General features: G+C 43.8%; 1 protein-coding gene across 5 annotated transcripts in view; it reads left to right on the top strand.

Moving 5' to 3' along the window:
* LOC116991956 (dedicator of cytokinesis protein 7-like) overlaps positions 1–27274 on the top strand; it is a 142573-nt gene that overhangs the window by 88264 nt on the left and 27035 nt on the right. For 4 of the 5 annotated variants that reach the window (XM_033050972.1, XM_033050970.1, XM_033050969.1 and 1 more), the window contains 17 exons: positions 2455–2544; positions 4286–4381; positions 7639–7779; positions 8298–8411; positions 10421–10591; positions 12189–12328; positions 13380–13549; positions 14186–14340; positions 16173–16355; positions 17779–17905; positions 19228–19312; positions 19549–19645; positions 20141–20275; positions 21363–21515; positions 24232–24390; positions 25475–25575; positions 25683–25875. In XM_033050972.1, coding sequence (XP_032906863.1) covers positions 2455–2544; positions 4286–4381; positions 7639–7779; positions 8298–8411; positions 10421–10591; positions 12189–12328; positions 13380–13549; positions 14186–14340; positions 16173–16355; positions 17779–17905; positions 19228–19312; positions 19549–19645; positions 20141–20275; positions 21363–21515; positions 24232–24390; positions 25475–25575; positions 25683–25875 — 2310 coding nt within the window. The remainder of the gene's footprint in view (positions 1–2454; positions 2545–4285; positions 4382–7638; positions 7780–8297; positions 8412–10420; positions 10592–12188; positions 12329–13379; positions 13550–14185; positions 14341–16172; positions 16356–17778; positions 17906–19227; positions 19313–19548; positions 19646–20140; positions 20276–21362; positions 21516–24231; positions 24391–25474; positions 25576–25682; positions 25876–27274) is intronic. The other variant, XM_033050971.1, reaches the window with a different exon arrangement.

The raw sequence follows: 27274 nt of genomic DNA, 5'->3' as shown, positions 1-27274 counted from the left end.
CCAAGAGCCTGCAAATGTTGGAATCTAAAGCACCAAACAATCTGTTTTGGGAACTTAACAGGTCGAGCAGCATTTGTGAGGGGAAATTGCCAATATTCATCAAGACATTAATACTGAGTGGAGGGGGGAGATAGCCAGTACAGAGGGAAAAGGGGGAGTGGTGAGACAGGGCCAGTAGGTGATTAGTGGACCAAAGAAGGGGTAAAGGATAATAGACCGGTGGAATCGGGAGCGGGAGAACTGGAGTTGTGATGCAGGGGCAGGTGGATGATAGCTCGAGGCAGAATAAAAAGGTAGATGAAGAAACAAACAAAATAAAGTCAGATGGAACCAGGTGGGATGAGGTGAGCACGAAGATGAGGGTGGAGCCAGCTATGAGCGTGTTAAGCGGGAACAGAAAGACCACCAGTATTGGAACTTGATAAGTAGGGAGGGTGAAATGGGGACCATGAGAAGAGGGGTGAAGGGCAGATGGAATCTGAACCAGATTGGATGGGCAGTAGATGAAATGTGTGGGTATAGGAGGATGAAACCAGGCAAGAGAGGGGGATCAAAATGGGAGGCAGAGGCAGGGCTGATGGGGGGTGTTTGCAGTGTGAAAGTGAATTAAAATGGGGGAATTGGAGGTGAGTTGGAAGGAGAGTGGGGGTGGGGGGTTGGAGGACACAGGAGACAAGGGAAGTAAGAGTCCTAATTTCAAGCAACCCTTACCTACCTTGTTTTTCCATCCCCACCTCCCTTTCTGATCCACCACCAGTCTGCCCATTTTTGACCCCTTTTTCATCCCCCTCCAGCCCTTCATTGCCCATTTTTGAATACCTCCCTTATGATTCTATCTCCCTTCTTCCCACACGTTTCACCCACTAGATTCCCTCTTCCCTCCCCATTCTTGTCATGGTCCGACCTGCAGTCTACTTCTCCTCCAATGGTTCCCAATATCACCTTTCTTTTTGGGGTCTAGGACCTGTGTTCCCAATTAGCACCTTCTTAGCTGTCTTCATCTTACCCACCGCTCCCCCCATCTGGCTCCATCTGGGTTTTTCTAAGAGTCTCCGCCTGCCCTAGTCTCCCAACCCAACTGTGACCATGTGCCCAAGGTCCTTCACTCCACCAATTATCATGTTGCTCCCTTCTCTTCGCACTGCCTCTCGTCCCTCTCCACTCTCAGTCCAGATGCAAGGTTTCGACCCGAAGCATCAACCATTCTTTCCCTCCACAGATGCTGCTCGGCCTGCTAAGTTTCTCCAGAGATTAATTGTATCCCACGATAGCTGTTTCAATCCCGACAAACTCTGGTTGATAACGTCACAAAACTGCAGACAGAGTTTTGGTATTTATTTATTCTGTAATAGTTGAACCATGGTTAGATCATATGAAGAATTAGTCTGGTCTCCATTCACAAAATTTAACATGAAGGGCAAAATTTAAATACTAATTAAATGATTAGAAAGATTATGCACGTCTAGAAAGAGAGATTAAGTGAAGCTCTTTCCTTTAGAAAAGTAACAGTTAGTTCGAAAGATATTTTAAAAATTGAAAGATTTATTTAACAAAATAGACTTGGCGTATATTTTTGCCAATGAGAGAATCCAACATGAGAGCTCAAATCAAGGTTTCAAGGTCAGTTTATTGTCACACGTATTAATTAAGGTACATTGAAATTTGAGTTACGATATAAATCAAATATGGAATTAGAGAAACATTCCTTATGCAGGGAGTTGTTGAGAATCTTCAGTTTGTTACAATGTGGAATAGTTGAGACGATTAAGAGGATGCCCAGTACAAGCGGGAAAGATTTAGAAGATGAAAATCAAAGAAAATTCTGATGAAATTTAAAATGAAAGCAGAATATGGTAGAAATACTCAGTAGCTCAGTCTGCACATGTGGGAAGAGAAATAGAGTCAGCGCTTCAGATCCAACATCCAGTGCCAGACCTGGGAAAGAAAGAAGCTTGTTAAGCTACAGGTATAGTTAGGGAGAGGGGATGTTTTATGGCCACGGGCATCAGCTGTGAACAAGGTTACCTGTTCATTGGGTGAATGGGAGCCGTTAGAGAGTGAGAACATAGACAAAAGAATGTAGAAGTTGCAAAATGCAAGGCTTGCCCACTAGGTCAGGCAAAAAAGGTTGAGAGGAAGCTCTTGTGGATAATCATGGGATTGGGTAGTGAAGCCAAATAGTCTGTTTCTTTGCTAATACTCCAATGTAATGTTTACTCCATACACAGTGTTGTTGGAGAATCTGTACATGTTCCTCATGAACTTGGCTCATCAGTTCTAAATGTTTACTATTGGCCTTAAACCAGCCGAACGCCCAATATAATGTGCCTTGGTTACCTTCATCCCTCCTCCTTGTTTCATTCTGACTGTTTATCTTATACTCACCATCTCATTTTTTTCCCCATCCACTAATATCTGTTCTACACCATCTTGCTCCTGTCCCTCATTTCACAGGCAACTGAGCGGAGTCCCAACCGCATGTCCTCATTTTTGGACGGCTTCACTCATTCACAGCACAGTCAGCCAAGATTTTCAACAAAAAAGGTAGAAGTAAAAGAAATGGTTTGCAATAAATCGGGAAAATAAAACTATCTGTACATGGTGAGGCAAAGGATGGTGATGCTTACAAGTGAAATGCATTTTAAATATTTAGTCTTTGGTTTAATCTGCAGATTTAATAAAGTGACTGTCCAGGTGTTTTTTAATCTTTATGATGCATAACACTGTGATTTCACAGCACAATTGATGAGGAACATCCATTTTACTAAAGGCAAAGTTTATACTCACTTGTGTAGGAAGGAACGGCAGATGCTGTTTTAAACCAAAGATAGACACAAAGTGCTGGAGCAACTCAGCCAGGACAGGCAGCATCTCAGGATGGTCTGAAGAAAGGTCTCGACCGGAAACATTACCCATTCCTTCTATCCAGAGATGTTTTCTGTCCCGCTGAGTTACTCCAGCATTTTATGTCTATCTTCGGTTTAAACTCATTATGAACAGAGAGCCTTTAGTGGAGAATAATTCTTAACCACTTTAGTGGATGAGGACCTGACCACTTTCGCCTCAATTTTCCAGATTTTCTACTGACCATGATCCTACACTGAGCCTTGTATTTAGTCTGTAAATGCTTCTGAGGACTTACTCAAATCCCATCAAAAGGATTTTACTCATCAAAAGATGTAACTCAAATCACATCAAAAGTTGCACTTGGTTAGTTACAAACATGCAGCAAAGCCACTGTACAATGTCAATGCAAAACTGGCACTGACCCACTCTGGGGATCAGAGTTAGGAGTTGTCGGGATGCAAACCCCAGCCCATACAACTAACATGGAAGTCACACTTCTAGTGCAACATTATCTGGTCTCCTGAATGTGAGTATCACACTTCACCACAGTATAGTCCTAGTTTGACCATATGTTTGGATTTGTACATGCTTATTAAAGTCATCAAGCATGTTTACATTATTATTAAGCAGTTGAATTCTGTATCCATGTGAACTCTGCTCCTACTTCAGTAGAGTGAGCCCAACTGCCCTGTATCGGTGCTTGCTGGCACTCTACCAGGCCTACATGTTTATACCTCCAACTACTGTGACCCAGTAATGCATCCTTTTGAAGAAATAACACCATAAGGCATTTTCCAAAAGCACTCACTCAGATTTCTGATCAGCCTCAAAGACAGGCCCTCCCACTACTTCACTGAATGCAAACTGTGCTTCCTAAACCCCCCAAGATTGAAAGAAAAAATAGATGATGTATTGATAATGTCAGGAATAGCATGCCAGATTATGTATTTTGGGGGAGATTTTTGTGTAATATAAATTGTCCCAAATAAACCCAGAATGTGTAAATGTTTAAATGTTTATTCAGCCTGTGAAGAATAATAGCTGTTATTATTTTAATATTGGAGCTGAGACATCCTAGAATTCATTTATCTGTTTTGGATTAGTACCAAAGTGTAACCTTTGACTTAACATCTTTTAAAAAGTAAACATAGATATTTTCAATGTGTAGGAAGGAACTGCAGAAGCTGGTTTAAACCGAGGATAGACACAAAAAGCTGGAGTAACTCCGCGGGACAGGCAGCATCACTGGAGAGAAGGAATGGGTGACGTTTCGGTCTGAAGAAAGGTCTCGACCTAAAAACGTCACCCAATCCTTCCATCCAGCGATGCTGCCTGTCCCGCTGGCTGAGGTACTCCAGCTTTTTGTGTCTGTCTTCGATGTTTGCAATGTGTTCACTGTCCTCTGCCTTTGTGTGATCTCTGTGTCTGTGCTACGCAGCTTCTCCATGAGGAGTTGGCCTTGCAGTGGGTGGTCAGCACCAGCAGTGTGCGGGAGGCAGCCTTGCAGCAGGCATGGTTTTTCTTTCAGCTAATGGTAAGTGGAGTTGATGATTCAGAGTTCTCCTATACTTGTTCTCTCAATCAATCTGAAGTGTGACTCAAACTCTGACGTCTCTGCGTCTATTCAAGGACATTGAAATGCACCTAATTCAGGAAAACAACCTGTTTTGTAAGAGATTTATGGTCCTTTGGATTGAATTATTGCCATTTAGCAACATCCTACTCGTTCTAAAAACAAAATCTGTACAGCAAATCATTCAACATCTGACAAGAAGTAAAATATCGATGCTACAATTTTGAGTGAGGCCGTGTACCTTGAATTTAACCAATCTTTCTTTTTGATCTCAATGATGACAGGTATGCTGTACCTCTTGTATTTTTGCTTTTTATTTCTAAGTGCTCACATTTGCCTGGTTACATATTATTCATCATCATGACTAACTAACAGAACAGCCCGTTATACAATACAATACAATACAATACAATACCTTTTATTTGTCATTTGAACCTCACATGAGGTTCAAACAAAATTTGGTTTCTGCAGCCATACAAGAAAAGAACCAAGACACACACCAACACAATTCACATAAACATCCATCACAGTGAGTCTCCTCCTCACTGTGATGGAAGGCAAAGTCTTGTCTCTCCCCTGCTCTCCATTCCTCTCCCGAAGACGAGGTCAAAGCCCCCGGCGGGCGCTATCAAGTCCGCGGTCACCCAAAGCCACGCCGGGCGATGTAAGGCCCTGCCCCGGGTCCCGATGTTGGAGCCCCCGGCGGGCACTAGCAAGTCCGCGGTCACCCAAAGCCACGCCGGGCGATGTAAGGCCCTGCCCCGGGTCCCGATGTTGGAGCCCCCGGCAGGCGCTAGCAAGTCCGCGGCAATTTACAGCCGCGCCAGGCGTTGCAAGGCCCCGCTCCAGGTCACTCTCAACCCCGCAATTCGAGCGGGAGAAGTTGCCGTTGCCGGTGCCCCACAAAGCGGTCTCCCACCGGGGACCCGCGAGCACCCGGTGTCACCATCCACCGGAGTCGGGTCACAGCAGCTCGCCGCCACAGCTCTCCACTCTCCGAAGCCGGCCAGCTCCACGATAGTAGGTCCGCAGCTCCACAGCTCCACAGGCTCCGTGACTTGAGCCTCCGGGTCGTTCAGGTTGGAGGCCGCTCCACGGTGCTAGGCCCCAACGGCAACGGAGACCCGACAGGGAAAAGGTCGGGTCTCCATGCAGGGAAGAGATTTAAAAGTTTCCCCCACCCACCCCCCACACATACACATTAAAAAACCCACTACAAACTATACCCTCAAAGGGACAAAAAAATAATAAATACACAGACAGACTGCAGAGGCCGCTGCGACGTCGGTCGCGCCGCCCACTCGAGGTCCCCAGCACTGTCCCAAGCTGACAGAACACCATGTTACTGGGGATAGACACAAACTGCTAGAGTAACTTACCAGGTCAGGCAGCATCACTAGTGAACAGGGCTTCGGGTCGGAAACGTTCTTCCACCTGACGAGTCTGAAGAAGGGTTCACCTATTCCTTTTCCTTAGAGAAGCTGCCTGATCCGCTGAGTGACGCCAGCATTTTGTGTCCATCATCAGTATAAACCAGCATCTGCAGTTCCTTCCCACCCACCATGTTAATGGGGACATGATAGCACCTATTACACAGCGACTGCCACAGATTTCCACCATTCCCCAATTCACATGGACTGCAGCTTATTCAATACCCTGTTGCACCTTAGACAGACTTTGGAGATACAGCATGGGAAGAGTTACATTATCTGCATCTACATGGGGAGAGTCAGTGATTGATACAGTCTGTTGTAAAGCAGTCACTGTAGCCCATTCCATCGGCACTGTCACTTCTGAAGACCCCATTGTTCTGACATTAGGTGTATGAAATGTGACAGGAGAGACAGGTGAATCCATTTCTCGTTTTTCAGAGAGATTCTCCCAATGGGCCACATTGCTCGGTGCTTTACCTTTGCTGAAAGTACAAGCTGGCTGCCTACAGAATTCAGCAGCGAGGTGGGGGGAGGGGGAAATTGGATTGAAAATACCAACATTTTTGTCACCTTTTCCAAAGAGTCCTTCAATTGACCTGAGCCTTTCCTGAACAAGAGAAGGAATAAATCAGCCCTGGTTTCTTGATGCTCGCTGATGAGTGACCCTCTCTGATGAGTGTCTATATGTGTACTGACATTTGCTGACATATTTGGCCCGCTGTGATTAAATAACTTGCCAACAGAAAATCACAAAGAAGATTGAGGGGGGATCTTATAGAAACTTACAAAATTCTTAAGGAGTTGGACAGGCTAGATGCAGGAAGATTGTTCCCGATGTTGGGGAAGTCCAGAACAAGGGGTCACAGTTTAAGGATAATGGGGAAATCTTTTAGGACCGAGATGAGAAAAACATTTTTCACACAGAGAGTGATGAATCTGTGGAATTCTCTGCCACAGAATGTAGTTGAGGCCAGTTCATTGCCAATATTTAAGAGGGAGTTAGATGTGGCCCTTGCGGCTAAAGGGTATGGAGAGAAGGCAGGTACAGGATACTGAGTTGGATGATCAGCCATGATCATATTGAATGGCGGGTGCAGGCTTGAAGGGCCGAATGGCCTACTCCTGCACCTATTTTCTATGTTTCTATATGGATAACGAAACAACCAGCACATAAGTAGCCGAATGCTCACATGGATAAGAAAAAAGGGTCTCGACCCAAAACACCACCCATTCATTCTCTCCAGAGTTGCTGCCTGAGTTACTCCAGCTTTTTGTGTCTATCTTGGCTCACATGGTGAGATAGGATTTCAGTGAAGCTGTGATGGTGATGGTGTATATTTGACATTTGTGCACCCTGCTCCATTTGTATTAGATATTCTCATTCATTCATGTACTGGAACTTAACTATTATCCCTCAACAACCCGCATACGTCCCATTGAGTGTATGAGCCTGTGTAGGAAGGAACTGCAGATGCTTGTTTAAACCGAAGAAAGACTCAAACAACTGGGGTAGCTCAATGGGTCAGACAGCATCTCTGAGTAAAAAAAGAATAGGTGATGTATAGGGTTGAGACCCTTCTTCAGACTTGCATGTGTGAGACTTGCAGCTTTTCATGCGAAGAATTAACATCGCATATCCCCGGTTCTCACCATGGATATGATACGTTATGGTTGCTTATCAATTAGTAGAATTACTATATACTTCCGTTTTGAGTTTGTGTAGGAATTGTTTTGGAGACCCACTGTATCATGTGTTGATTTTGGTGTGCATGTTTTTTGAAATAGGTGAAAAGTATGGGGCATCATCTCCATCTTTCAGACAAGCTTGAAACTCCTCGGAAACTGAGATTCCCAGAGAGATTTGTGGATGATATAACCGCTTTAGCCAACATGATCACAACGGACATTGTCAGCAGGTTCCAGAAGGTATTATTGCAGTTCTTTAATAGTTTACATGAGCAAAACACAAAGCACTAGGAGTCAGACAGCATCTGTGGAGGGAATGGACAAATGGTGGTTTGGGTTGGGACTCTTCTTCGGACTCACCCTAACCCTAATATTTTACTTCACTTAATATTAACAGCAGATGAGAACTCCAAGATGAGGTGGAGATGGCAGTCACTAACAGTCACTCTACAGTTTACAGTATTGTTCAGGCACTCCTGCATTCATAAGACAGAAGCAGAATCTGACCATTCTTCCCATCGACTCTATGCTGCTATTCGATCTTGGCTGATCTATTTTTCTTCTCAATCCCAAAGAGTTTCACAGATTCACCATCCTCTGCTAAAGGAATTCCTCCTCATCTCCATTCATAATCCCAGTGATCAATTAAAACTAAGCCTGTTACTTTGGAAAACCATTTGACAATGCGAATGTTTTAAGTTTTACGTCTTAATATATTCTATATTTGTGATATAACTTGTATGTGCATCTTTTTTTAGGATGTTGAGTTGGTGGAGCGGCTGAATATCAGCTTGGCATTCTTTCTCAACGATCTACTCTCCCTGATGGATCGAGGATATATTTTCGGTCTCATTCGCATGTACTACAAACAGGTATTTTGTTGAGTATTTTGGAGGCCTGAGGTGGTGGAAGCCCAGAAGAAAATAAAGCAGTTCCAAATTATACCCCTGTAACAATTAGGTTATCTCTCTGTGATATTGTAGTTTGATTCAAGATGCAGGCTATATATGCCGTCTTCTACATCTGCAGGAATGAAACAGGTGAAGCTTAGATGTGTGAAGCTGTGAGAATGTGATTTGATTAAAGCCTTGAAGTAAAATGGCAAATAAAAGCAATCTGAAATTGAAACAAGGTGGAGACTCCTAACAAAGCCTGAGTTAGCAAGTTGGCAAACTTTTGTCAGAACGAGATGAACTGCTTACATCTTGTCTCAAATGCTTCTAAATCTGACATCCTGTTCAGTGTTACCTGTGGCTGTTCTAGTTAGTTTATTTTTGTTCTGTTCTCCATAAACTTGAGTTCTCCCTTAGCTGGCCTAACTCGCTGAGCTTGTTGACCTATTTTGGTTCGCTGTTCAAATACATTTTTTTTTTTTTAATTAATAAATTCTCATAAATCCCATCAAGTCCGCCATTCAATCATGGCTCCTCTATCTTTCCCTCTCTACCCCATTCTCTTGCCTTCTCCCCATAATCCATAAGGAATCCATAATATAGAAACATAGAAAATAGGTGCAGGAGTAGGCCATTCGGCCCTTCGAGCCTGCACCGCCATTCAATATGATCATGGCTGATCATCCAACTCATAACCTGCCAATATCCACCTTAAAAATATCCTTTGATTTGGCCTCCATGGGCCACTCTGACAATTAATTCCATAGATTCACCACCCTTTGACTAAATCAATTCCTCCTCATCTCCTTTTTTAAGGTGCATCCTAAATCTCTGATAGTGTTTGCAAATTGTTCCTATCCTAGCCCCTCCCATCACTAATTGCCTCTAGTCTTGTTATCCGCATTTCTCCAATTCTGACTTTGATCATTCCCAAATGTAGTAGTTCCATCAAAGACAGCCACGTCTTCAGATGTCAAGGACAAGTTCTGGATTGCTCTCCATAGGCATCTTTTACTACTCTCTTTCTACTGCCATTACTCTTCTTTAAATGTGCAGTAATTCATGTAGCACGACATTGCCAGGTTTCCTTTCCAGCTGTTACCATGGTAAAAGGAATTAAAAATTATAGGTTGCCTTTTATTGCTAGAGGACTTAAATACAAAAGTAGAGACATTACGCTTCGATTATTTAGAGCAATGTTGAGGCCCCATGTATAACATAGTCCATAGATCTCCTTACCTAACGGTGAATATACGTTAGAAGAACGGCATTGACTGTAAGGATTATGGGGTGATTCCTGAGTTAGCGGATTTGGTGTGTGGGGAGAGATTATCTAGATTTGGCATAAATACTCTTTTCAGAATGAGAGATGTATTTAATGACTTTTTTTTTTAATTTGAGATAGATATAAATACTCCCTGACATTAGGCATTAGGAAGAAGTGAAAATTCCTGGTTTGCGTGATGATAACATCACAGAATCATCAAAGCTAATATCCCTTGTTAAATATTGATCGTTATCAGACTGAGGTAATTGAGAGCCTTTGCAAATGTTAACTACATGCCACTCATTGTAGAATGATTTCCCTTCATGTTATTCTCCATAAAGGTGGGCACCTGTAAATCCAATTTGCAGGAAGTCGATTCTGCTCCAACTTTTTTACAAATAGTGCAAGTCAGGAGGTGTCTTAGTTGGAAAGCAAAAGGATATGATCTTCTGACTAGACAAAAAAGCTGGAGAAACTCAGCGGGTGAGGCTGCCTCACCCGCTGAGTTTCTCCAGCTTTTTTGTCTACCTTTGATTTTTCCAGCATCTGCAGTTCTTTCTTAAACACTGATCTTCTGATTAGGTCTGACTTGCATCCCACAGCCTTTGTTGGGCATTTGATTCCACCGCAATGATGATGGAACATCCTGAACATGTGGATATCTCTGACTGATGCTGTTCCAGGCTGTATTAATACTCTCATTGTTTTCTTTTATCCAAAGGTCAGCAATAAATTGCAGGCAGCACAGAACCCTCATGCCCTTATTTCTCTGCGACTGGACTTCATTCGCATCATCTGCAGCCACGAGCACTACATCACGCTAAACCTCCCGTGCAGCACACTATCTCCCCCTGCCTCTCCATCCCCATCCGTCTCCTCGGCTACCTCCCAGGTAAGTACAGTTCTAATGCTGCCCCTTCAACTCCTGGTGATACATTTTAAGCAGAGTGACGGTACAAATATCGAGCAAGTGAAAGAAACTGGAGGCAAAATAATATAGTTTGTGCATCCATTTATTACATTCTCGAATATGCTGCTGGGAAGAATGGTGAGAGCAAATTGAAGAACAGCATTCAAAGGGGAATTGTTCTAAACTGAACTAAACTACTGCAAGATGAAAGAAGAAGATCATGTACAATGTCCCAGGCCTTATGCACAGTAGTATCAGAAACTGCTCATCTAGTCAGGGAAAGAACTGCAGATGCTGGTTTAAATCGAAGGTAGAAACAAAATGCTGGCGCAACTCAGCGGGACTGGCAGCATCTCTGGAGAGAAGGAATGGGTGACGTTTCGAGTCGAGACCCTTCTTCAAACTGATGTCAGGGGAGTCTGAAGAAGGGTCTCGAACCGAATCGTCACCCATTCCTTCTCTCCAGAGATGCTGCCTGTCCCATGTTGCCACATTGTGGATCACAATTTGTGCATCACTGGCCTGGTTTACGTTGAGATGGTTTGACAGATAAATACTGCTCCCTGTTGTCGGGGTCATTCAGGATGTCAAGGAGCAGTCAAAGTCCCAGATTCTTTTTAATTTTACTTATCTAGATGCTTGGCACTGAGCCAAAATTGAACATTGGACTTTTATTTAACAATGGCTTTTGTTTTAATATTCTGCCATATACTCCAGAGGTAAAGGTTCCACATAATTTTGATCTGATTGTGCAAATGGTGTCTGATACTGTGATATTTCTAGAGGGCTGTGCAGGCTGAGTTGTGAGCCCATGCTATCTGCGCCCTTCATTTACTAGTTAACAGGAAAGTGTTCTATACAGTAAACCCTCGTTATAGTGGACCTTATGGGGGAGAATGGTATCCATGATTATTGCCGATTATCAGTTTTAACTGAGCAATGTATTATCATTGAACGTAGTTGAAACAAAGACCTGCAGATGGTAGTTAATACTCCAGCACTCTGTGTCCTTTTATATAACTCAGCGGGTCAGTTAGCATCTTTGGATAACATGGACAGGTGATGCGAAACCCATCTTCGGACTGATTCAGTCTGCTGATTTGTGCACCCATGCCATCTGCCCCCTTCATTTGTTAGTTTAGTTTAGAGATGCAGCGCGGAAACAGGCCCTTCTGCCCACCCAGTCCGTGCCGACCAGCGACCCCCGCACACCAACACAATCCTACGCACGCTAGTAACAATGAACAATTATACCAAAGCCAATTAACCTACAAACCTGTACGAATTTGGAGTGTGGGAGGAAACCAGAGATCCCAGAGAAAACACACACAGGTCACGAGGAGAACGTACAAACTATGCACAGACAACACCCGAGGTCAGGATTGAACCCGGGTCTGGCGCTGTAAGGCAGCAACTGCGAAGTGTTCAGAACTCTAATTGCAGCATCTCTTGGATTCTTATTTAAGAGCAGATGTTTTAATGCGAATAATGCAAGGAATTTGTCCTGCTAGACCAATGGTTTGTGAACTCTGATTGATTTGCTACTAACACAGATGTTGTACTGTACTTCAATTTTCAGAGTTCGGGCTTTTCCACTCTCATCCAAGATCAGAAGATAGCCAACATGTTTGAGATGTCGGTGCCTTTTCGACAGCAGCACTTTCTAGTGGGGCTGCTATTGACTGAGCTGGCCTTGATCCTGGAACCAGATGTCGAAGGGTAAAAGCATCTTATTCTCATTGCCAAACGGAGTGAAGGTAGCGTTAGTTATGTGGAGATACATCAAATTAAGCTGGAGCCCCTATTCATCCCCTGCTTGGATGGGCTTTTCACTCAGTAGGGGGGGAGATGATTAGCATCAGTGTTTTGGTAAATAGCCCAGGATCCACTGTCCAGTTCATTTCTGAGTAGCTGACAGGGTAAGTCAGCTGTGATGGACTCCAACATGGCATTTGCCAGTAACCTGTCAGTAAGCTGCCAGTTTTCACCACAGTGGTGGGTACCTGGAACAAAGCTGTCGGAGGTGATGGTGGAAGCAGATACGTAAGTGGCATTTAAGAGACTTTTAGACAGGCACATGGGCATGCAGGGAATGGAAGGATATGGATCATATTCAGGCGGATGGGATTAGTGGGTGGCATAGTGATGCAATGGTAGAGTTGATGTCTTCTAGCACAAGAGACCTGTGTTCGATCGTGATTACGGGTGCTATCTATACGGACTTTGTACATTCTTTCTGTGACTCCATGGGTTTTCCCCAGGTACTCTGGTTTCTTCCCACACTATAAAGATGTATAGGTTTGTAAGTTAATTGGATTTGGTAAGTTGTAAACTTGTCCCGTGTGTGTGTAGGTTAGTATATGGGGTGATCACTGATTGACGCAGAATCGGTGGGCCGAAGGGTCTGTTTCCACACTGCATCTCCAAAATTGAACGTAGCATCATATTTGGCACAGAAGGGCCTGTCCCTGTGTTGTACTGTTCTATGTAATATACTAAGCGCCTTGAGTATTAGAAAGGCGCTATATAAATCCCATCCATTATTATTATGTACATCCTTGTGATGTGGGGGTGGGTGTGGGGGTGTAGGTCTGATGCAGGCTCATTACAAACTAACACATTCTCTATTAGAGGGAGTTGTGGTAAATTATTACCATTTACTTGAGATCAGCCTTCTAAATATTCCATAGTAATGGAAAGAAGCTTCTGGAGCAGGAAGGTTAATTGTGTTTCTGACCCTTTCTGTGTGTGCGTACATTTTCTTTTCCAGTTTGTTCTTTCTGCATAAAAAGGCGATTGGTGCAATCCATAACCTGCTGTGCAGTCATGATGCAGACTCTCGCTACACTGATAGTGAGGTCAAAGCTCATGTTGCCAAGCTGTATTTACCACTAATTGGCATTGTGATGGACACCCTGCCTCAGCTGTACGACTTCACAGGTAGGAAAGCAACTAACAGGGAACGGGGGTTCCCCTCTTCTACTATAGATGAGGCTCTCACCAGGGTCTCTTCTATACCCCGTAACTCTGCTCTCACTCCCCATCCCCCCCACTCGTAACAAGGGCAGAGTCCCCCTTGTCCTCACCCTCCACCCTACCAGCCGTCACGTACAACAAATAATCCTCCGCGATTTTCGCCACCTCCAACGGGATCCCACCACTGGCCACATCTTCCCGTCTCCTCCCCTTTCGGCTTTCCCCATAGACCGCTCCCTCCGTAACTTCCTGGTCAATTCGTCCCTTCCCACCCAACCCACCCCCTCTCCTGGCACTTTCCCTTGCAACCGCTGGAGAAGTTACAGAATGAGAGATCAAGGCACCATTGGGATATGAGATTAGCCTTCTGACATGCCAGGGATTATTCAACAGCGACTGAAAGAAACTTAGGAAGGTGGAAGATGAAAGAATTCAACAGAAAAGGGTAGGAGGAAAAGGTCCAGCATGAAGTTGAAATGTAATTCACAGATGTGGAGCTTGGCATTCTTGCGACCAGTGCAAGGTTATCCATAATGTTGTGATCCCAGCAAACATAATGTGCAGTGACTGGAAATACTCGATGTCTCTGTTCCTCAACAGAAAACGGCAACCCGAAGGGACGCTTGGCTGCGTCAGTGATGGATGAGGTGGACAATGAGAACAGCAACATGATCAGTCAGACCATCGCCATGGCAATAGCAGGATCGCCTGTGCCCCATCCAAACAGGAATGCCCCGTTCCAGCTCCCTGTTGTGGTAAGCAGTGCTGCCAACTCTCTCGCATTGAGCGTGAGACTCGCGCATTTCACGCAATTCGTGTTCAGTTGTCGCCGACAGGGTCATAGCTTGTCGTATCTCGTCGTGAGTGGATGTAAATTGACTTTGGTTGTCGTAGGTTGTCGCCTGTGTCGTCGTAGGTTGTCGCCTGTGTGGTCGTAGGTGGACGTCTCAATTCGCGAGGAATTGTGTCGCCGGCCGACGTAGCTTGTCGCAGCGACGTCGACTAGGTGGAAGCTTGTCGTAGACATTGTCGTAGGGGGGGGGTCCAGATTTCTCACTCTCATCTCTCACCCAATGTTGGTAGCCCCGGGTAAGATACCAAATGGCGATGGGTGAACAGTTGAACGAACTGGTTCCCATTAATGCTCATCGGTTTATTTATTTGTGTTGAGCATTCAATACAGATAAAGACAAACTCGTAAACAGGGTGGTGAGTTAGTAAATCGCATATTCAGTATTGTGTCGCAAGGATTTAATCTCTCTAGCCTCGATCATTATCATAGCTGGCTACGATTCTTCTGCTCTGGATGGTAGCTGATTTTATTTTTCCAGTCAATTTATCCACACATTAAATATTAAGGCCACGATCGCCAGGGTTCAGTGAGGAATGAATACCGGAGACCTTGAAAAAAGCACAAATTGTGAGGAAATATGGTAGAAATAAAAGCATCAGATTTCTTAAGGACGTTTCACTTGTTCCATTCTGCCCTTACTCTTCCCTCCATATATCATTCCCCATGTGAGGGGACTGACAGGTTTCCTTGCCCTGTCGTTTTGATATTTTGTTTGAATTGTCTAGGAAAGATTTGTGGAGATACCTCTTGCGTGAGTCATTTAAAAAAAAAAAAACCAAGCTTTCAACCAGAGTGGGAATTTCCTCAGTGAAAAAATGGAATGGACTTCAGAATGGAACTATGAAGTTATGAAAGACAGACATGAAATGCTGGACTAATTCATTGGGTCCCTTCTCAAGAAGGCTCTCGACCCAAAGCATCACTCATTCCTTTTCTCCAGAGATGCTGCCTAACCCACTGAGTTACTCCAGCATTTTGTGGCTATATTTGGTGTAAACCAACATCTGCAGTTCCTTCCGATACAATGAAGTTATGAAACCTGAAATCAGTGGGTGTCTAGCTGGATTTTAGAAAATAGGTGCAGGAGGAGGCCATTCGGCCCTTCGAGCCAGCACCGCCATTCATTGTGATCATGGCTGATCATCCCCTATCAATAACCCGTGCCTGCCTTCTCCCCATATCCCTTGACTTCACTAGCCCCTAGAGCTCTATTTAACCCTCTTAAATCCATCCAGTGACTTGGCCACCACTGCCCTCTGTGGCAGGGAATTCCATAAATTCACAATTCTCTGGGAGAAAACTTTTTTTCTCACCTCAATCTTAAATGACCTCCCCTTTATTCTAAGACTGTGGCCCCTGGTTCTGGACCCGCCCAACGTTGGGAACATTTTTCCTGCTTATAATGGGAGGAGCGTTGATTTTTCCAGATGCATGAGTTTCTTATTTATATTGTTTTTTGCCCTTTCAGTGACAGAAAAAAACATTAACTAATCCGCTGTACTATCAAGCCACACGTGAATATTATTACATGTAACTGTGGTTGGTACAAGCTCATTTCTACTTAAAGGAAATAACATTATCTTAACTAAAAATAATGTATCCAAAATCTGAAACTGATTTATCGGTCTTTATGAATCACACTTAATGAACCGTATTGTTGTTTAACTGCAGACATTCCTCCTGAAGTCATGCAACAGCTGGATGAATTGTAATTCATACTCTGTACCTTTGTAGCCTAGCCGGCAGTACTCAACATTGTCAGCTGAATCCAGTCGCATCCTTCTCATCTGTTTCCTCTGGGTCTTGAAGAATGCAGACGAGGAGATCCTGCAGAAGTGGTTCACAGATCTCTCAGTGTTCCAACTAAACCGCCTGCTCGATCTATTGTACCTCTGCATATCCTGCTTTGAATACAAGGTAAATTCCGAGCTGTGGGCAATTTTTGAAAATAACTACCTTTTATTTGGCAGGTCTGATAGATAGCTACTTCATCGAGTTGTGGTGGTGTATTTTGTTTGATGCCCCCCTCCCTTGTGTCTGTTTAGTTTAGTTTTGAAATAGAGTGCGGAAACAGGCCCTTCGGCCCACCGAGTCCGCACCGACCAGCGATCCCCACACAATAAAGGACCTGTCCCATTTGGCCGTCATTTGCGCGTCACGCAGATGGCGAGCGAAGATTTTGTACATCACAAAATTCTGCAACGCCGGGTCACTGCCTATGTCATCGTGCACCATGTGTGCGTAATGCGCACCACAAGCGTGCGTCGTGACGCGTAAATAATTTACTCACAAATGACGGCCAAGTGGGACAGGCCCTTAACACTATCCTACACAAACTAGTGACAATTATACATTTATACAAAGCCAATTAACATACAAATATGGACGTCATTGGAGTGTGGGAGGAAAAAGTACATTCTCATTAAAGATATATTCTATATATATACACCATATTTAAAGTTCTCTTGAGAAATTTCTCAAAGCGCAAAATTTAGATACATGTTAATTCACTTTTTTTGGTTATTGGAACTGATTTATTATTGTCACAAGTTCTTTAGTAACTTGTCAGTTTCTTTGTTGAACTAAATTAAGGCGCATGTTGCAATCAAAAGCGCTTGAACAATTGGTTGGGAAGAAAGCCAAACTGTACAGTAAAGAATTTAATTTTGATTGCTATCCCGTTAAATCATGCCATATATAAGCACATCAAGTAGTGCAAAGGAGAAAATAAACAGCATAGAGGATAGTGTTATAGTTACAACCTGTACATCCACATAGTGACGTTTTAAATGCACCATTCTCTTCTGTTGGAGCTTTAAAGGTTTAAAATATCTTCACTGCATTCGTTCCACTGATGAAAGTAGTGATCCAACAATTCTGAGGATTAGAACATCTCATGGGTTGTTGTGACTGAACCATCGCTCTTTGTTTTAAAAGATTTTAAGATTGGCATCATTACTAAACATCACTTGCTATTGTACCTTTGCATCTCTTTATTGTATTTACCCTTGCTGTAACTTTTTGCCTGGAATCCGTAAACCATGGAGCCATAATCATCTGTGTAGCTATTGGTGAGGGGAAATTTGGTATGAAGTAAATGTTTGTTAAACTTCGACCTAAACATATTTGTTTGAACCAGATAGATGTAATTATAAAATCTTTCTGAAGATCCAAAATAAGAATTGTGGACTTCATAATATCAAGCAACTGCTCTGTTGCAGAATGTACTCCGTCATTTCTTCCAATGAAACAAGCCAAGAATAAGGCAGGAGTGAAGGAAATCATTTTGTGAGTATGAAGATATTCAGGCAATGATTGATTTTTTTTTTTTTGGTTTCAGGGTAAGAAAGCTTTTGAACGGATTAATAGCCTAACATTTAAGAAATCCCAAGACATGAAAGCCCGGTTAGAAGAGGCCATTCTCGGCACTGTAAGTGCTCGTCAGGAGATGGTGCGACGTAGTCGAGGTAAGCATGATCTTTGAATTCTCTCCAGTAAATATGCTTCTCCAACATTTATCTTTTAATCCGAACCACGTGGACAGAAGTGCAAGATCCTAAACTTGGTTCCCGCAAACCACTGTGTCACCCTGCACCTTGTTCAAGTTGTTTTTACCATGCACGAAGCTGAACTGTGAGTGTTTTCATTTAACGTCTACACTCTTCCAGTTCCAGAGAAGGTCACCGTGTGGACAGCCAGCATCCTGAGCAGTTTTTCACACTGCAATGATGCTATCTCGAGTCTCTAGCGGAGATCATACGATCACAAGTGATAGGAATAGAATCAGGCCATTCGGCCCATCAAATCTACTCCACCATTCAATCATGGTTGATCTATCTCTCCCTCCCAACTCCATTCTCCTGCCTTCTCCCCATAACCTCTGACACCTGTAATAATCAAGAATCTATCTCTGCCTTAAAAATATCCACTGACTTGGCCTCCACAGCCTTCTGTGGCAAAGAATTCCACTGATTCACCACCCTCTGACTAAAGAAATTTCTCCTCATCTCCTTCCTAAAAGAGCGTCCTTTAATTCTGAGGCTATGACCTCTCATGCTAGACTCTCCCACTAGTGTAAACATCCTCTCCATATCCACTCTATCCAAGCCTTTTACTATTCTGTATGTTTCCCCCCTCATTCTTCTAAACACCAGCGAGTACAGGCCCAGGCAGACAAACGCTCATTATTGGTTAACCTACTCATTCCTGGGATCATTCTTGTAAACCTCCTCCGCCAGCCAAAACCCTCCCCCCCCCCAGCGACCCTTTTGCTCTTAATATATGTGTAAAATCTCTTGGGATTCTCCTTTACATTATTTTCAAAGTTGTTCTCTTTCTGCCCTCCTGGTTTCCCTATTGTAAGCACTCCTACTTTGCTTATACTGCCTGTTTAGGGACTTTCTCCTGACCAGTACCTCAATATTTCTCGTCAACCAGGGTTCCCTAATGCTGCCAGTTTATCCTTCACTTTAATGGGAACATGCTGTCCCTGAATTCCCCTTTTCTCACTTAAAAGCTTCCCACTTGCTTGCCATCCCTCAAGCTGCAAACAACCTGTACAAGTTCATCCAAGCCCTTTGCACTATGGCAGTGCATCAACATGAGGGAGAACACTGTGTGGCCTGATCTTTTCTGAAGCTATTTAAAATGGTGGAATAGTGGAAAGTAAAACACACGACCATAATTATCATGGACCTTTGAGCGTTGAATCTGTTCACTTCCTGATCAATAGATGGAGAGGAGTCGATGAGCAATTGAACCTGATCTATTGTTTTCCAAACTCTTGTAGAGAGGAGTCCTTTTGGAAACCAAGAAAATGTTCGCTGGAGGAAGAACATCACCCACTGGAGGCAGAATGCTGATAAGGTTGACAAGTAAGTGGCAGTCTCTTGAAATTTGGGATGCTGTATCCGGAGAAGCTATCTGCTTCTCATCCCATATAGTATAATCCCTCTGTTGGCTTTTACATTCCAGTTTTAACACGATGGACTGAACAAAATAGACTTTAATCTCTCTCCTCATTCACTTATCTCCCTCAATACCTCTCCTCTCTCCTCCCTCTCTCCCCCCCCCCCCCCCCCCCCCCCTCAATCTCTCTTTCTCACTTTAGGACAAAGTCTGAAATTGAACATGATGCCTTGGTGGACGGGAACTTGGTTACTGAGTCTAACCTGGTGATTTTGGACATACTTGAAATCATTGTGCAGGTAAGCTGTGGGATGAGTGAGAACTGCAATTGGTAATAGTCTGGGCACAATTACCTTCTGTCATTCGTCTGATTCTGAGATGCTTCAGTTACATGAGACTAACATCGAGCAGAGAATAATCTCAGTTTCAATGATACCAAGTCAATTAGCCTGCAAACCTGTGCGTTTTTGGAGTGTGGGAGGAAACTGGAGATCCCAGAGAAATCCCACGCAGGTCACGGGGAGAATGTACAAACTCTGTACAGACAGCACCCGTAGTCACCATTGAACCCGGGTCTCTGGCGCTGTAAGGCAGCAACTCTAACGCTGTGCCATCGTACCACCCTAAATCCAAGTGTAATAAACTGGGTTGATGACAAAGAGTTTGTGCTAGGTAAATAATCCGTGACTGAATGACATAGAAATAATTGTCTAAAAGAAATGAAATATTGCAGTTTGGCTGGAACTAGGTAATTCAAGTTTAGACTGTCTAACATTGATTGTACTATTTTGCAGACAGTCATGGTGTCAGAATCTAAAGAAAGTGTGCTGACGGGAGTGTTGAAGGTCATTTTACACAGCATGGCTTGTAACCAGAGTGCCCTCTTCCTGCAACACTGCTTTGCCACCCAACGGGCACTCGTCTTCAAGGTACGTAGCAAGGCTCACGTTTGGTTAACTTTATGTACAACTGCTTTAACATTAAATTGGACGAACAACACCTCATATTTCACTTGGGCAGTTTTCAACCCAGCGGTATGATTTCTCTATATTTTAAGTAACTCCTGGCTTTCCTCTCTAACCCCCTCCGCCACCCCAGTTGTCCAACTAGTTGTACTGTTCCTATCCTTGTATTCCCTTGTTATCATATCTTCCCCAGCCAACAATGGACCATTGTGGGCTTCAACCTTCCTTGGTCGCCTGTTGCCGGCCCTGCTATATTCTGGCCTTTTCTACCTCCACCTCCTCCCTCCCCAGAATTTATTATGTAAATTCTGTATTATGGCTTATAATCCTAAACTGTTAATTTATTTGTTTTAAACAAATTACTCTTTTTTGAAGTTATCTTTTAAATAAGTAAGATATTTTCACTGATAGCTGCGGAAATTCATTCCTATTCCGGCATTAAAGCACTGTGTTGTTGCATTAGGTTAGAAGGTTTTAGCTATATGGACAGTCGAGAGCCGAAACTTCTCTCCATAGATGCTGCCTCACCCGCTGAGTTTCTCCAGCATTTTGTGTTTACCTTAAAGCCCTGTCCCACGATACGAGTTCATTCCAAGAGCTTTCCCGAGCTTGCCCTGATTCAATCTCGGGGATATACGGTAATGGCCACTCGTCGGTACTCAGGGCTCTCGTGGACATTTTTCAACGTTGAAAAATCTTCACGAGTCTTCCCGTGCTTACCTGCCGTTAGCGAGTCTTCCCGAGTACCTGCCGTTAGCGATACGAGCCGCTAAGAGACGTCCCCGAGCTCCAACGGGTAAGTGCGTTCATTCTCCGTGCTTACCACAAGTTTGATTGTTTTTAAACTCGGGAGAGCTCCTGGAATGAACTCGTACCGTGGGACAGGGCTATTAGAAAGAGATTTGTTTAAGCTGGCATCATGTTTGGCATGGACATTGTATGTCAAAGGGTCTCTGTTATATTGTTCTATGTTCTAAGTCAGTACTGTGTCAGAAAATGGTGAGGTGATCCCTAATCTGCTGTTTGATTTGTCTTTTGAATGCCTTTGCAGTTTCCCGAAATGCTGTTTGAGGAGGACACTGAGCTCTGTGCTGACCTGTGTTTGCGGCTCCTTCGACACTGCAGTAGCTGTGTGGGCACCATCCGGTCTCATGCCAGCGCTTCCCTCTACCTCCTGATGAGGCAGAACTTTGAGATTGGCAATGTAAGTACATCAATTCCTTTTGGTGTTGAATATGGGAGGGCAGCAACTCGTTATAATTCAAAGGTGATCCAAATAAATCACAATCACAATAATACTTTATTAGCCAAGTATGTTTTGCAACATACGAGGAACTTCATTTGCCAAGTCAGTCGTACAATAAAAAGCAACAGAACACACAAAACACATTTTAACATAAACATCCACCACAGTGACTCCTCCACTTTCCTCACTGTGATGGAAGGTGAAAAAAAGTTCAATCTCTTCCCTTTGCTCTCCCGCGGTCGGGAGCCTCGAGCCCTCCGTTGACGGGACGATCTTGACCCCCGTAGCCGGCAGTGTTAATATGTTGTATGTTAAACCATTAATATGTGATACTGAAAGAACATTGTCTACATTTAAAATGACATGCACACCCCTAGAAATAGCACCATTAGCAAGGAGAAATACAATTTTTACATCCATGGTGTCGAGTTCCCTCAAAGTCTTGCATTTGTCAATTAAACCCCACTCACTCTTCTGAATGAATTGCCTTTTTAACATTTTCTCTTGAGGCAACCCACCGATTCCAGATATAAGTCTAGCTAACAATTGCTGAATTGTTGACAACATATTAACATCCTTCCTCAAATAAAGAGACCACTCCCATACACAATAATACAAATGTGATCCCACCCAAGCTTTATAGAACTGAAGCATAACCTCCGTACTTCTATGTGTGGGAAAGAACTGCAGATGCTGGTTTAAATCGAAGGGTAGACACAAAATGCTGGAGTAACTCAGCGGGACAGGCAGCATCTCTAGAGAGAAGGATTGGGTGAAGGTTCGGGTCGAGACCCTTCTACATTTCTTGCCTATACATTTGCAAAGACATTTGTATTGTATTGTATTCAAATTTATTGTCATTGTCTCAGTTAGAGACAACGAAATGAATTTCCCTTACAGGCAGTATCATAAAAATAAAAATAAAAATAAATAAATAATAATAAATAATAAAACATATTAAAAATAAAATAGAATTTAAAAAAAAGCACAAACACTGAAAGTCCACGACACAACATAACACAGTTGCACCAAGGTGAGGAAGGCACCATAGTCCAGCCAGCCTCCCCTCCGTTCTTCCCAGATGTTCACTCGTGGTCGAGGCCTTCCTAGCACCCGCAGTCGCCGCCCCGGGTGGCCCGATGTTCAGGCCCTCACGCCGCGCTGGTGGAACGCCGACGCCGAACCCCGACGGTGAACATCCTCCTCCTCAGCGGCCCGGACCTCCTGATCAGCCGCCTCCTGCAGCTCCCGAGTCCGCAGCTCCCGAGTCCGCAGCTCCCGAGTCCGCAGCTGCAGAGTCGCAGGACCCCGCGCTGTCCATCAGCGCCGCCCGCGTTGGGAGCTCCGCAAACCGCAGCTCCATGATGTCGGTGCCACAGGTCCAGCACTCCGGGCTCCAGACGGCGATCCCCGGTAAGGCATCGCCAGCCTCGCGATGTTACAGCGCTGTCCCGCCGCTGCTGGAGCTCTGGTCGATCCTGGCAATAGTCGATTTTGCCCATCTAAAAGTGTTTTAAATACCACTCTCCTATCTGCCTCCTCCACCCAGTGCATTCCAGGCACCAACCACGCTCTGTGTAAAAATACTCCAGGCTGAGGAAGGGTCTCAACCCAAAACGTCACCCATTCCTTCTCGCCAGAGATGCTGCTTGTCCCACTGAGTTACTCCAGCTTTTTGTGTCTACCTCCCTACTTCTATATCCAATTCCCTGGTAATTTTAGACTTTCAGACTTTTAGAGATACAGCGTGGAAACAGGCACTCCAGTCCACCGAGACCGTGCCGACCAGCGATCACCGCATGAATATATTTAATAATCTGTCCAATCTATTGATCTGTCACTCGTTTTGTGGGATTGTTTGATTTCAATGATGCTCAAGACACATTTGCCTGCACTCCATTGTAAACAGAAGAGCTTGAATGTGTGTGTCCATAACCTTACACATTTTATAACTAAAGTTGCATGATTGTAGTTCTGAAGAAAGGTTATCGACCTGAAACATTAATTCAGTTTCTCTCACCACAGATGCTGCCTTATCTGAAAACTATTTTCTGCTTTTGTATCAGATTTCTAATGTGTAGATTTTTTTTGCTTTTCAACGCAAATTATTTTTGGGTCATTGTTGGGTAGGAGCCAAGCCCGACATGTCATTTATCCAACCGTGTCCCCCTTGTGTCATGTGGCGATCAGCAGAAATTGAGTAGGTGATCCGAAGGTGCAACGTATTTAAAAACATGTTTTTTCTGATCCCTGGTAAATTTATGAACTTATCTGGACTCGTTAAACAAATTAATCCATTACTTTGAGTCAGGAGGAAGTTCGAGTGTGAAGCTGTAGTCCCATTAGTCTGTAGAGGATCCAGTGATAGCTCAGTAGTTAGCTCAGCTCACCAGTCACCTCACTGTCTCCACTGATGATTCATCACTGCCCTGTTTTGTCATACAGAGGCCGCCGATGAGGTCTTAAGCAATATTTATTCTACAGCAGAGACCATTGTTCTGGTAAGAGCAGAAAAATATCGACCAAATTGTAGTGCTAATAGAAGAAACTAACCTGATCATCCACTCGTACGCGCACCCACTGTAGCGTAATACTTACTGGGAGTTTGTCTCTAATCTATAATATTTATCCTGCATCTGAAGAAACTGAACGGAGTTTCTTTGTCTTCTTTAAGAACTTTGCCCGAGTGAAAATGCAAGTCACAATGTCGCTGTCTTCGCTGGTGGGAACTTCCCAAAACTTTAATGAAGAATACCTTCGACGCTCTCTGAAAACCATTCTGACATATGCAGAGGAAGACCTGGAACTGCGAGAAACCACCTTTCCTGAACAGGTAAAACTCTCTTCTTGCATACTGCCAACTCTTTAATATGGACCGAAAGATTTACTTCAAATGAAGGAAGTTGCCAGTAATGGTCTGAGAATTAGCAAGCACCATTGAACAACTCTTTGGCCATTCTGGCAAATGACTAAACATCAGTTCAAACATTACTTATAAAACTAATTTTGACATTTATAAAATTATGAAAAAACTGAATTTGATTAAGTGAGCATGTTAACCCATTTTGATTTCATTCATTAAAAGAGAGATTCCTCAACTTCCTTCACTCTGCATCTTTCATCCAACTTTTAGCCCCAAATAGTAATCATTCTTTCTATGAAGAACATCCTGACAATTTTTAATTTGTGAATATGTTGCTTGACTTCATATGTTGAGATTCTACCTTGTAATAGTGCTCTGGCTTCACCTCTTCTAAAGCGTTCATTCAAAACTATGATTGTGCTCTTCCATGATTTTATTATGCTTCTTATGGTAGATAATATTCTTTTTACAAACATCAGATTTCCCCATTGGGACTTAACTGAGTGAAGTGTTTTGTCCCAAAAGTGAAGTGAGAAAAACATGTATTCAGCAGTCAGGGACATGGCTTTGAAGTCTAATCTGAGGTTTAGTTTGGAAATACAGCGCAGAAAAAGACCCTTTGGCCCACTGAGTCCGCAGCGGCCAGCGATCCCCACACCAACACTATCCTACATACACTAGGGACAACTTACAGTTATACCAAGCCAATTAACCTACAAACCTGTGCGTCTTTGGAATGAGGGAGGAAACCGAAGATCTTGTAGAAAACCCATGGGGAGAACGTACAAACTCCAGACAGACAGCTCCGGTAGTCTGGATCGAACCCGAGTCTCTGCGGTGCAAGGGCTGTATGGCAGCAACTCTCCTGCTGCGCCACCATGCCACCCTAAATAGGTGATTGCAAAATACCAATTCCCAACTAAATAGTACTCTCTCGACTGCAAATTTAGGGCATACTTTTATTTTGATGGAAGAAAGTCTAAAATGTTTTTCCCCTTGGCTTTTTTGTTTGTCCATGGTGTTGTGATTTGATGTGCTATTCTTTCCTGTCCAGGTCCAAGACCTGGTGTTCAATCTGCACATGATCCTCACAGACACAGTGAAGATGAAGGAGCACCAGGAGGATCCTGAGATGTTGATGGATCTAATGTACAGGTCAGAACATCTTTATGTCCCATTGCGTACCTCGTGACCCGCGCATTTGCTGTTCTCCAAGCCCAAACATGTGCTCTTTAAGCCAACGCTGTGCCTTAACCTGACAGAATCGCCAAAGGCTACCAGACATCACCAGACTTGCGTCTGACGTGGTTGCAGAACATGGCAGGCAAGCACTCGGAGCGGACAAACAATGCGGAGGCGGCGCAGTGCCTGGTACACTCCGCAGCATTGGTGGCAGAATACCTCAACATGCTGGAAGACTGTCGGTACTTGCCTGTGGGTTGCGTCACCTTTCAGGTAAGAAGGTGTTTTCTTTAACTAGTGGCACAGTGACAGTGAGCAGCGAGCAGCATTCCAGGTACCAGGGTTAACGAGTCGGCCAGGACAGGGGAGGGTGAGTGGCCAGAGGTCGTGGTCCATACTGGCATCATCGACAAAGTAAGAAGAGAGATGTGGTCATAAAGTCATAAGGAATAGGGGTAGAATTAGGCCATTCAGCCCATCAAGTCTACTCCGCCATTCAATCATGGCTGATCAAAATTGCTGGAGAAACTCAGCGGGTGCAGCAGCATCTATGGAGCGAAGGAAATAGGCAACGTTTCGGGCTGAAACCCTTCGTCTGAAGAAGGGTTTCGGGCTGAAACCCTTCGTCTGAAGAAGGGTTTCGGGCTGAAACCCTTCGTCTGAAGAAGGGTTTCGGCCCGAAACGTTGCCTATTTCCTTCGCTCCATAGATGCTGCTGCACCCGCTGAGTTTCTCCAGCACTTTTGTCTACCTTTGATTTTCTAGCATCTGCTGTTCCTTCTTAAACAATCATGACTGATCTATCTCTCCCTCCACACTGTATTATCCTTCCTTCTCCCCATAACCATAGTCATGCAGCACGGAAACAAGTCCGACATCTCAACTCGTTCCTGCCCACCGAGAAACTCCTTCTAATGTGGTCCTATTTACTCATGTTTGGTCCTGCAAAGAGAATTTAGAGGGAGACACACATAACTGCAGATGCTGAAAGCTTGAGTAAAAAAAACACACTGCTGGAGGATCTCTGCAATGGGGGAAAAAACAGACAATGTTCTGGAGTCATAGAGTCATACAAAGTGGAAACAGGCTCTTCAGCCCAACTTGCCCACGCCGACTAACATGTCCCATCTACACTAGTCCTACCTGCGTTTGGCCCATGTCCCTCTAAACCTGTTCGATCCATGCACCTGCCTAAATGTTTCTTAAATAGTACCTGCTTTAGATGAATAATGTTTAGCAGAACTGCATGATCTGACAAAGTGTTGTTAATTTGAAATACAGTTCTGGTGCCTGCTTTAATCTTCTTTAAATCTGCTGAGAATCTCTGATCTTAAGATTGTCTGTAATAACTGTAGTAACTGCCTGTAATATTGTCAGTAAGGTGCTGTTGCCATCACTGAGGTTTTGTGTGCTTTTTGATGAAAGAATCTGATCTGCCCACACAGCTGATGAATATCTGGTAAAAATGTGAACTTTTGAGAGGCGGTGGTTAATATAGCACGAACAATGAACAGCTTTCAGTTCGATAACACTTTCAATATCCCCAGTATTTCACAGGTCAACCGCAAAGGAGAACAAAAAGCTGCAGTAGCTGGAAATCTAAACTAAAAATAGAAAATGCTATTAACACATAGCAGATCAAGCAGCATCTGTAGAAAGTGAAACAATAACT

The sequence above is a fragment of the Amblyraja radiata genome, chromosome 35, assembly GCF_010909765.2.
Source record: "Amblyraja radiata isolate CabotCenter1 chromosome 35, sAmbRad1.1.pri, whole genome shotgun sequence".
Lineage (NCBI taxonomy): Eukaryota > Metazoa > Chordata > Chondrichthyes > Rajiformes > Rajidae > Amblyraja > Amblyraja radiata.
This window is presented reverse-complemented; position numbering and strand designations above follow the sequence as displayed.